General features: G+C 40.8%; 1 protein-coding gene across 1 annotated transcript in view; it reads right to left on the bottom strand.

Annotated features, from left to right (window-relative positions):
• Positions 1-12,937, bottom strand: part of myo10l3 (myosin X, like 3) — a 69,702-nt gene that overhangs the window by 33,689 nt on the left and 23,076 nt on the right. Inside the window, exon 2 of the mRNA XM_069154676.1 lies at positions 10,070-10,168. Coding sequence (XP_069010777.1) covers positions 10,070-10,168 — 99 coding nt within the window. The remainder of the gene's footprint in view (positions 1-10,069; positions 10,169-12,937) is intronic.

Here is a 12,937-nt window from a genome sequence, read left to right as displayed (position 1 = left end):
GTGGTAATTTACCATTATTATACATATTACATATTATCTCATGATTAGTGTAAACATTGCACATAGTAAAATTACCTTTGGTTAATTTTGTGCTGACAAGAAGTTTTGGTGGCCATGGGGGTTCATGAGCCAACCATAAACCATAAACTGTGCTGATCAAGTAATCAATTAACTGACAAATTCTTTCACAACTATAACACATCACCTTCTAGGTCAGGGGTGTCAAACTCGTTTTAGTTAAGGGGCCACATACTGCCCACTTTGATCTCAAGTGGGCCAGACCAATAAAATCATAGCATAATAACGCATACATAACAAAATCATTGATGAAGGTTTTTGGATGATAAACCCTATTTTAAGGTCTTTCTACAATAAACTGGAAACATAAGGACCAAAAACTCAGACATCAGCCGACTGTTTATCTGCTGGGCTCTCCTCTGCAGATTCCCTCGCTTTGTGACGTGTTTGACGTCAAACGCGTCACAAAGCGAGCAGCGAGCGCTGCTGCCTCTGGAGCAGACGTCGCATTTACGCTGTTTTTGAAGCAATTACTGGATCGATTAAAAAAAAACGTACAAAACGTTTGTACTCATAAACCTCCATATTCTCATAGAAATGCAATTTATGTCTTTCTGTAATTTTCACACTTAGCAAAGTCATCCAGCGGGCTGAGCTGGACCCCCTGGCGGGCCGGATTTGGCCCGCGGGCCGTATGTTTGACACCCCTGGTCTAGGTGAACTGACAGTAACTTTGTTTACACAACCAATTACCTCAGAAACACTTTCATGAACACGGCTCACAAAGATGACTTCAGGGTTTGAACAACACTTAGGCAGAAGTCAATGGGTAGACACGTTAAAGATGTTAATCAAACTCCTGGCACAACATCTGTCTTTCACTGCATGCATTGGTGAACGGCAGATCCTACAGGACTAACTGAGGTACACAATGACAGATTAAAACCCTGATTTGTGCCTGTCTGTGCCTGCTGCCAACATTCCTGGCTGGTAAAAGAGCCCCTGTTTATAACTCATGTCTGGACCTTTTTCATCAAGTGTCATTCATGCGATGAGGAATAGAAGATTTTAGTGGGTGAAAAATGAAGGAAAATAAACAGAGAAACAGTCTGATAAACCGTCAGAGACCCACAGAGAGTCTCGCAGACTTTCTGGCTATCAGAACTCCTTTTGGTCACTTAATGGGAAGCCGTGTCCAGATCAATACTGATGGACAGGAGGCTGAGGTTGTGGCGTCGTCACAGTGCATTACTGATGACTTTCCTGGCCCAGTTGGGAGCAGACATCGGGTTTCAGAGAACTGCTGACTCAGCACAGATTGGCTGCTCAGGCTCTGTGGGATCTGCTGATAGACTGAAAACTTTCAGTAATGGACAAATATGTTGGAATGTAGCCTTTCAAAGTATTATGTACACATTCAAAAGACTTTTTGGCCACTTGGTGGCAGCAGAACAGGCCGTAAACACAGGATTGATATATAAATGTCTCATACATAAATATTGTCCAGCAGACATGGAGCAACATGTCTTGATTCTGGACACCACATAGTCCAAAACTTTCATTTTAGCTCTTTATTCACGGTTTCCCCTGGTTTCAGTAGGGCTGAGGGGCTGTAGCAGTGGGGTGGGGGTCAGTGGGCAGTTTTTTTGACTAAAATCTCATAATTTTCACAAAATTTGGAACTATTATCACTACAAAATGCACAAGTTAGCAAGTGACTAGCTGTCGTTTGCTGCTGGGTAGGATGCATACAGTGGACTTAAAAGATCCTTATTTTTTTATCTGAACAAACCAACAAATAAAATAAAAAAAAAAATAAAAAAATGAAGCTGGATGAACAGTTGCTGGCTGTGAAAACAAAACAATGAACTAAGGGACACTAAAACGCCTTCTCAAGCTGAGGGGAACAACAGCATCAGATGAAGATGAACTTGTCAGTGTCACATTTAAATAATGATTGTGGGGTTATCAGAAATTCTCAAGATGTTAATTTACTCTTTATTGTTCTCAAATCAAAAGACACCCCCTGCACCAAGCTACAATGTGTTATGCAAACTCTTCTTCTCGCACTGTTATCTCAATGTGACATTTTTATAGGGCATATAATTCAATAGATTTAATGTATGAGTCAGCTACATAACAATAAAAGTCTGCAAAACATTCTTTCTGTTAGAGTGCATCTTTGTCTTATCCTCTAATTATAGATATTATAAAGCTCTCACAAGGTTTGCTTTGCTGAAAAACTGAATGTGGTAAATAATGACTGCATCGTGTGATTTTTTTTTTTATCTTTCATCTTAATGCAGTGCATTAACTAAAGTGAGTCTGAGTAAAAATGTTGAAAAGGCCTTGTACAGTAAGTGAGAGAATGAGCATATGTGGAGACAGGAGCACAATAAGAACGCAGTCATTGTGGGTTGCTGCATGTTTTTGTGGTATTAGGGTTTGTAAAAGGGTGAAGACCTGGGAGGAGAAAAGCAGCACGTGCGGTGATGTCATCATCGAGCAGAAGCTTGCCGATTGACAGCCAGATGTCCATAAACATTCGGCTTTAACACCACTCACTCCTCTAGGAAATTGAAATTCACTAAAGGGCCTAAGTGACTAATAAATTAAGCAAGCTTTTCACTTGTAATGCATCCTTAATCAGCATTATCATTTTATGTTCAATTACATCAGACATGTAATATAGTTGATGCCATTTGTAAGACCTGGCTCTAGTGGATTACTGCTGTAAATGCTGTCATACCAAATATGTTTTTTTTTATTTGATTATTAGTGAGATTGTAAAATAAATAAGATTTGCAACTACAAATAAGAAACATTACATATTGGATGTGAACAGCATGACTTTAAGTGTTTAGAATTTTTAAACGCATCTATTGGATCCTTCTCATGAAGAGTGATCATTAAACTAAGTCACTTTAACTCGACAGCAACCGCTGCGGCTGCAAGTGGCACTTATGGATTAATGGTAAAAACTGACAGTAGGGCAAGTAGAGAAGAGTTGTAATGTCACTTACACAGTCAGTTTGCAAACATCAGTTGATATATGTCACCGTAAAACCAGTTATGAGTGTGTTAAACTGAATAAGCATTGTTTTTTTTATTGCTTGTGAATTAAAGAAAAAAAAAACCTATCTGCTTTTATTAGGTCCCTGCAGTGTATTTTATAATCAGACTGTATATTTTATGTTTTCATATATATTAAGAGAAAAAAGACAATTACGTTTTCAACTCCTCATCTGCTTAGTTAATCAATTAACATTTGCTGCAAAATATTAAATATCAGCCACCTGCCAGGTCTGATTTCACTTTATTTTGACACTGATGACAGGACTTCTTGTCCAACACTGACTGAAACAAACTACAGAAACCTGCAACACGTCCACCGCCTGTGTTTGCATTCCTTACATTCCCAAAGCACAAGTTCAAAGTGACATTGAGGAGAGCAAAGTTAACACAGGTTAACAAACAAGTACGAGAAGCAGTGGGAAGACAAGATTACACTCTCGATTTCAAAGGAGGAAAGTCAATATGGCCGCAGCCAAACACAATGAGCTGCGTAGTTGGGAAGCACCCTCATGTCACAAAACACAAGAGAGAAAGATTCTATGTTGATATTTTCTTGCGTGTGTACATATGCTATGTGTTTGTCTCTATATCACACTACGATCTTCTTTAAATAACATGCTGTTCAGATTTCACAGAGCGAGCTTCAGGGACTTTTTCAAGCCCAAAACATCAGAGACGCTGAGAAGAAACTGAGGTGGAGTTTTCAGCATCAAAAGAGGTTTCACATTCCTCTGTTTTGCCCAACTGTGGTCTTGGTTTCATTGCCGGTTACATTCCTGTAAGACAAGTCACTGAACTCCGTCCTCACAGCCACAGTATTCTCATCAATACTTATTCATCTCTTTAATAAGATGTTTCCAAATAATTCTCTGACTGAACAACATCCTGCGAATGAAAGAAAACTGAAGATGGGAGCAGATAAGGTCTAGACACAGACATGTTTGCTATTTCCAGTTCAATCCCTACGAGCCCTGTGAGATGCAGTAATGCTGTGGAAGTGTCCATTACTACAATCAGACATACTGGACCAGTTTTCCTGTATGAGCAGTGGCTCCGTCCCACATGGTGCAACCAACAAATTACAACAACAGCCAGACTACCCAGACCCAGCAGTGTAACACTGTGTCCCCAACCTCCAAAAACTAAGTGAAATCACAGCTTGAATCTGTGAATTTGAATTTGTAGTCAAAACTGTTAATGATATTTTGACCACAATGTAAATATAATTAAATAACTTCCACTTTAATGTGGATTGCAGTCAGTGCACTGCAGCCATTCGACGATTATCGCAACGCTTGTTCCACAAGAGGACAGAGCTTCATCAATGTTAATGATTCGAGTGGTGTAATGATGGCTAGAGACTTATTTCATGCCACTTACAATAGCATGTGATTCACGATTGATTAGCTAAGTTGTTCGCTGAGACAGATCAATCCTCTCCAAATGGAGTCTGGTGTTGACACTCGGAAGAAACGCTGGTGGCCACGAGGCTGGGAAATAAAAGAAAACACGAAAAACGTCTGTGAATTTAAACTATTCTGTTGATAAAAAAATAACTTTTTTTCTTTCTTGAAATCTATGATGAAGCTATTGAAGCTTCTGAGTGAGTTGTTTCTGCTGGTATCTTTATTTTTTTTTATTATATTCTTTTATCTTCCTTGTGAATATGTGTGCAAGACAGTCTACACAAGTAAAAATTTCAAGGATTTAATAGAAAATAAAATACACAATGAAATAAGAATTCAAGATAAATAAAGCTGGAACATTTAGTTGACTAACTAATTGATTAGTTGTGAAGATTCACCACTTTTTTAGTCATTTCTAATAACAAACTGAATATAGTTTAGATTTTAACAAATAAAACAACCAATTTGTTGATTGTGAATGTTCTTTTCATAATTTTCTGCTATTTTATAAATCAAGCAATTGATTAATAATAATAAGTTAATAATTAATGAGAATGAAAATATTAAGTTGCAGCACTACTATTATATCCCAATAAATAAAAAAATGTCTCAGTTGAATTAATTAGACAGAAATTATTGAACAAATTAAAATGCATCTAACAATGCCAAAATGCAAAGTGCCATTGAAAAATTAGAGACTAAATAGCGGGAACAGTTTGTCAGTAAAGTGAATTTTAAACTTTCTTGCAGCTGTAAGGTTCTTTCCTTTTGTTTCCTCTTCACTGAAACCACACCCTGCTGCTGCTGCGCTTTGTTCCACCAGCCCCTACTGAATATTCAGATATAGGTGGAGTCTGTAGCTCAGAGGACTTGTGTTTTACCCTCAGATATATTCAGGCTTTTAGGAGTGACACATGGACAGACATAAAATCACAGGCTTGTGGATACAAACACAGTCTTGTTTAAAGGAACACTGTCTGTTTATGCCTCCCTTTTCATTTTTCAAATTTTTTTTTTCTACTCTGTCTCTCTCTGTCTTACAGCGAATCCATCTGCTGCAGGGGGATCCCGCCCAGACCCCAGAGAAATGGAGGGAGGGGGTGGGGGTGGGGTGGGGGGGCAGAGGGGGAAAGGCTTATCAATGGTAAAAACTGTGAAAACAAATAGCAGAGACAATTTGAAATTATGACCATGGCAAAAATCTGGCAAAATATTCATATTAATGTTCCCTAAAATGGCTTAAACCCACACATAAAATATTTTGTTTAGCACACACACTTAATGTTTGTGTGAACTCACTCATGAATGCACGTCACTCACATAATGGCTCCATTGACTAATTATCCAGAAAAAACTGAGGGGCCATCAATGACCTATTTTAAACCACACAGACTTTATATCTACAGACTCGGGACGTCAGGATTCACATTTGGTGGGAGTCACATTTCATCTCTTTCACTTTCTTTTTTATTTGTGCACAAAATGACAAGAAAAAAAACCCTCTGCTTAATGTGACAATATCAAATAATCATTTTTATTTCTGATGAAATTATATGCCATTTACATTCTTGATTATTCAAGTAATTATTTGAGCTATAAAAGGTAAACTTTTTTTTTTTTTTTAAAGGCCCATCGCAAATTCTCAAAGTGCAAATTGCTTGTTTTGATCAACCAAACACGTGGGTTCCTGAAGATCTTCAGTTTACTGTTAATAAGACCAAAAACAACTAAACAAATCCTCACAATTTAGGCTGTGAGGAATCCGTCAATTTTACTAACCACAAAGAACTTTACCTGACAGCAAATATAAAATGCAACCTATATCTATAGGAGGAAAATACACAGTTAAAGATCCGCCTAGTGTTCAGTAAAGCAAAGATGACATCACCAGCAGCAGGTGAGTTCAGGTGACAGATCCTCTTCCTGCTTTTCTTTACATGTTCACAACCCTCTGGGGATAACGCACACACCGTTAATCCAGCTGGTGCCATCTGGCCACAGAAAACACACACATTCACACACAGACGGATACAAGCACTCAAACACACGAACACACAACACATTTAGCTCTCGGTTTCAGTGTGTCTGTTGTATTTTATTTGTCCACTCGGGTCTGCGGTGCAGCGGAGTTGAGACAGTGATGAATGCTGATATGACGGTTAATATGACAGGAGCCAGGTCAGCCCGTTAATAAAGGCGAGGCCATGTGAGTAAAGACACTCTGGTATTGCTCTCTGGAGTCATGCTGAGCACTCACGCTAGGAGCTGCACCTTGGTGGGAGCACCGAAGCGACGGATAATGATACCTCCCCCCACCCCCTGCCCGAGCGCTGCCACAATACATTTAGCTAACATCCTCTGACATGGTGCATCAATACAAAAACACCAGGAAGCAGGCAAAGACAGACTGCCAGACAACACACACACACACACACACACACACACACACACACACACACACACACACACACACACACACACACACACACATAATACCCTGAGATTGATAGAGAAGCTGGATTAAATACAAGATAGTGAGTGGATCAGGAAATGCCAATAGACCTCAGAAAATATGGCATTCACGAATCAGGGGGTCACATGAGGTCAGCCAGATATCCTGAAGGTGGAGACGATCTGTTCCTCGCATTCCTGTCATTTTGGCAGCAGAGTCGTAGGACTTGGAAGCACAGAAGACACCCATATGCCTGAACCAATGAGCAACATCCTGAGCTCACATGAGGCAGTCCAGCTTCAGGTCAGCAGCTGCAACGCTGCGGTCCCACTCCCACTCACAAAAAAACACGGCGTCACGTTAACCTAATGTTATTTCTTTTAACTCCCACCGAGGGTGGTGAGGTGAAATGTTTTCAGACTGACAGCAGCACCGTGCATTCTCCAGTCATATTTCATCAGACTTCTCGCACTGTAGGCCTCCCCACCACTGACCACAGGGACATCACAGAATACAGCAGAAGGGCACATGGATGAGTTCATATGTTCCGTCTCACATCTTTAACACGCCACGCTGCTCTGGTTCCGAGAAGTTCCACAGAGAGCCACAACTCAGCAAGCCATGCAAAATATACAACTACTCTGTAATTTCGTACTCATGGGATCCATGAATTGTGGTGCATGTGGACTCACTGCCAACAGGGTGATATGAAGAGATAATAGAATATAAATGGAGATTCGTCCAGATTAGTGGTGCAGTCATGGTTCCCAGTCTGAGGTTGGATTTCAGCCAGGGAAACTGTGCTGCAGAAACTAAGCAGTTGTTTAGTAGTCTGCATTGCTTTCCAGGTGGGAAAGGAGGAAAAAGTCTGTGTTTGGGGCGGTGTCTTTGGGAATACATGGTTTCCTATGGGAGGTAGCTGAACACCAAAGGTGTGAGGGGTGTTTTTCACCACCTGTTGGGGTGTTTTATGTTCAGATTTTGAACAGTTACCATACCAGACACTTCTTATATGCTCTCAGTGGGACAACAATTCACCAGGACCTGAGGGGGCCAGGAGGCTCTCTTTAGTTTCCTCAGGAAGTACAGTCACAGATGTGTCTTGAATGGAGTTGTTGAGGGTCAAGGATAAGTCCTTGAACATCTAAATGTCCAGATATTTGAAAGTAGAGATGCGTTCGACCTCTAAAACTTGTATATGGATGGGAGTGAGTTCTCAGCTTCAGGTTCTCTGATTTTTTGGTGATCAAGATTAGATTTTTGTTACTGCACCTCCTCCCTGCAGGTAGACTGTTGCTGCTGATCAGGCCAACCACCATGATGTCATCTGCAGACTTGATCATGATGTCAGAGCTATGAACAGGTATGCAGGTTATCTAACTTAACAGACTAAAGGTTGGCATCGAGCTTGTGATGTCACAAACTCACATTCATGTCATTTCTTTGGCCTCAGCGACTTTCATCTGGGAAAAAAACAACCACTGATATCAGGGCTCCTTCTAGCAATGTTCTTTGTACAGTTTCAGAAAAAGCTTAAGAGAGGAAGATGTAAAACTATTTTGAGATGTTTTTTGTTACTTAAAACCACAAAATTGTTCTTATGGATGTCAGAACTGCAAAATAGAATAGTGTAAAAGTGTAAAATATGAGACCTTTGAATATTTGTATATCCGGGAGTCACGGAACAACATTTATTTTGAATCCTGTTTGTTTCCTTGTGAATAATGTAACTGTAGTTTTCCCTCTCCTTTCAGCCCTGTGTGACTCCACCAACTCTTCAGGGAAACATCGGACTCTTAAGCTGTTAATTACTTCTTTCTGCTCACCAGTGAGTCTCTAACTGTCTGTTGTGTACGTTTACGAGCTTTTTAAGAGTTTTTCTGCTGAAAACAACCGACTGCAAATGGACAGTAATGAGAGTGGTGGGGATGTTGCAGACCAGAACGCTCCACAGAGCTGAGGGGAACCACAGAGTTGTACGATCCTTCCCTGTGCATTTGTCACAACAAGCAACACTTCTCACATTTCAAGGAATCATTTGACCTGTTTATACAAAATATCAATGCATGCAGCTTCATTTCCAAATGAAATAAATGCCGCTCCTTAGACGCCTGGCCACCTCCACTGTATACTGTAAGGCACCCTTCTTCAGAAGAACTCCAGTACAGGAATAATAATTATGGGTCTGGGTTTATGGTTAAGATGATGTCAGCAGAGGCTGTTTGGAAATGAAGCTACAATGACTCTCTCTCTCTCTCTCTGAGTCTCTCTCTCTCTCTCTCTCTGAGTCTATCTCTCTCTCTGTCTCTCTCCCTCTCTGAGTCTCTCTCTCTCTCTGAGTCTCTCTCTCTCTCTCTCTCTGACTCTCCCTCTGACTCTCTCTCTGACACTCTCTCTGACTCTCTCTCTCTCTCTCTGACTCTCTCTGTGACTCTCTCTCTCGCTCGCTCTCTCCCTCTGACTGTCTCGCTTTCTCTCTCTCTCTCTCTCTCTGACTCTCTCTCTGACTCACTCTCTCTCTCTCTCTCTCTCTGACTCACTCTCTCGCTCGCTCTCTCTCTCTCTCTCTCTCTCTCCCTCTCTCTCTCTCTCTCTCTCTCTCTCTCTCTCTCTCTCTCTCTCTCGCTGCCTCTCTAACAGGATTTCCTCCAGACACAAAGACCCCTATGCACTGCCAAACAGATAAGCTCAGGCCAATGACTTGTCACAGGAACTCCATTCCTGTCATTCATACTTCATTACAAAAGGTGTTGATCCCCATGCAGAGACCTCAGATGAAACACGTGTGCAAACAATTAACTCTCTCACATATATACAATGGCCCGCTTTCCACTCCCATGATAGTACGGCCCTGGACATGTTAACTTGGGGGATTTTACATGTTCACTGTCAGTTACGGTCTATGAAACACTGTAAGGATGAAGCCACTTTTGATGAATGCATCAGAGACTTTTAACTTTGTTGATTTTTTTTTAAACACTCTGGTTGCTTTTAGGTTGGGCTTCCAAACACAGAGTTTGTATCCTTAAACAAATGGATACTGCTCGGTGTTATAGACACACTGGGGACAGTCTAAAGCGATTCAGGGGTAACATCAGTAAAAACAAAGTCTTCTTACCTTCCCGTAGTCGACTGTGAGGACCAGGGAGGAATCATCACAGGAGCTGACAGTTGAGGGGAGGAGCTGCTCTTTGTGTCTCAGCCACACACGGTCCCCCTACAACACAATAAGCAGCACAACAAGCTTAGCATCTGGACACACAGCTTCTATTAGAGTTACATGTTTCACAGAAAAGTAGTGCACATTTTAAATAAACAGTCATTTTAATGAAGCTCTTGTCGTTTACGTAGACCATTATTAGATACCAGGGAAGAATAAGTTCAATCCAGAAAGAGCAATATCTTATTTAGGTATAATATAAAAGGGCTGGATGAGTAATAGCAGAGGTTTTTGTACAAGAAAAATAATTTCACACTCATTTTTTTCTTCTACACTGTCTTTATCCATTCTGTCTTTTATCCTGCATTGCTTACCACTATGTGAGAAACAGCCTTACCAGGTCTGGACTGGCACAGTTATCCTCCTATTGAATTGTGATTGCCTGTTAGATGAGAAAAGTTATTTGCCAGGCCTGCATGCCAAGGGCGTGCCAGAGGCTCAAACTACCACTCAGAGGCATACACACTCAGTAAAACTGTCAAAAATGCTTTCAGTCTTCGGTTGTGTGGCTGCTTTGCTCCATAAAAGAAGAGATTATGGTCCCAATGAGCTTTTGCCACTTCAGCAAATCAATCAATACAAATATTTCTCTGCCCACCATCCTTTCTTTTTTTACTACATTTCAGTCAGGCAAACCACAACACACTTCTCGCCATTATTCCTGATCAGATCCTGGTTTCCAGACAGAGATTAACACCAGCATTACAACCGATCTGGGCTGCCTGGCCTCCAGTGTTTGTGTATCCATGCAGAGTCACTGACCTTCCCAGACGTGTTTGTTAGAAGCTCAGTAACCAGAAGCAAAAACAGGAATCTGAGGCTGATTGTTTAGATGAGACATCATTTCCTTACAGTGGTGGAGGATACATGAATAGATTGGGCTGCGTTTGAGTGACTGTAGTAGATGAGAGCAAACGGTTGTGCACTCTGATGCTGTGGTCGAAATAGTTTATCTTTCAGGATTACTCAATCCACATTTGTAATAAATTATTGAAAACAATCTTATGGTGAACCCATGGCCTTCACTTTTAAAGCTCAATTAACATCTTATAGGTCATTTGTTTCATCAAAACTTAAGTGTAAAAATAACAATTTGTGGTTTCACAAAGGGTGATACGATGTCTCTGCAAGACAGTGTAAAAAGTATGAAAGTACATTTCCTAAGGCTAAAGTAAAATGAAATATTTAGTTTTTAAGTAGAAAACCTACAGCACTTGGATTTTATAGACATTTGGCCCTTAAGTCCTACTCTCTCAGGATGTTTATCTTTTACCAACTAAACATTAAGCATCACAAGTGCATCACTAAGGTAGTCATGGAAACATGGAGCATAAGCGAATTGTGTATCCAATAGAGCATAAAACTGAAGGGATCAATATGCATGGATTCCACCAGGAAACCTTATACAAGGTCACCACTTCCAGACATCAATCCTCATTAACTATTAACAACAGGCTGCCACGTGTGCACACACACTCTCATCCACAGAGCACAAATGTGTTTGCCAGCAGGGTCAGAGCAAAGATCAAGATGCTTTTGTTCATATTTATGTGAAATCCTATCTGCCTCAACGAGTCAAAGAGAGAATTACTTAAATATAGAAATAGGACATTATAGATTCTATTAAATTAACTCAGCTCAGACAGATGGCTGGTCTCTGATCTGTTCTTTATTTTGTCTTTCAGCCTTCCCTCTTGGACAAAGCATCGCTCTCTCACCAGCCAGTCTAAAGAACCCACTTCCATCATCGTGGATTTATTTTTTCTTTCACTAGGCTAATGGAGCACAGTTAAATGTGGCTCTCGAACCACTGGGGACACGGTGAGTGGGCTAAAGGGGGTCGTGTAAATTAGGAGGAGGAGGCTGAGGGGAAAGAGGAAGGGTGCGGGCAGTTGATAATGTCCTGCGTCCTATTGTGTGGAAAACGAGGCAGACAAACAGAAGCACCAGGACTTAAATATATAACAGAGGTATTCTGCAACACGTGGCCACACATTAAAACATTTTCCGTTCAATATGAGACGATTGGTGACTCCCATACCAGTGACCGACTGTGTGTGCCTGGTACCAGCTTGGCATGTATGGCCTTTTCAGGGAAAAGCTGCTTCACGTGAGTTCGCTGAGGTCCACTGAGCAGATTAATAGTGTTTACTCTATAGATTTTAAGAAGATCAGTGGCTGTTATGTAACTGGAAATCAGAGAGGCTTGAATTCAGCAGAATTTTGCTCTTCATCCTGTAGAGGTTCTTTGTACTCACGTCTCCAACAGTGAAGCTGACAGAGAGATGAAACAGGAGTGTGTTGTAATATATGTAGATTACATAAGATCTACAGCAGATTAAGACAGTGGGCATGCCACGACATGGAAGACACTGGGATGGCTGGTGATACTGTAATTTCCGAGAAACCCCATCCAGTATTACTGCAATACAGAAACTTCAGTGATGCAAAGGAACTGTTTTCAAGTCTTGAATGGTTCAATTGAGTCAGAGCTTTACAGGTTTTCCCACTCATACAAACAAGGAATTCCTTTAAAGGATGCCCGGTCACCATCTTATAGAAACACATAAAACTCTCAAAACAGCATGCTCGCTTTCACACAGTTCTCATTCTTAAAACAACAATGAAGACAATAATTGAAAATTAACATAAGTTAATAAGTCAACACTATATGTTAAACCAAAAGTCAGCTGACAAGCTGGCCCATGAAGACACTAATGCTGGCTTGGCTTGGTGCGCCAGCTTCTGTGCTCTGGAGAACTACCC

The sequence above is a fragment of the Embiotoca jacksoni genome, unplaced genomic scaffold (genome assembly GCF_022577435.1).
Source record: "Embiotoca jacksoni isolate LCO1_2020_lvr unplaced genomic scaffold, fEmbJac1.0.p SCAF_2, whole genome shotgun sequence".
NCBI lineage: Eukaryota > Metazoa > Chordata > Actinopteri > Embiotocidae > Embiotoca > Embiotoca jacksoni.
This window is presented reverse-complemented; position numbering and strand designations above follow the sequence as displayed.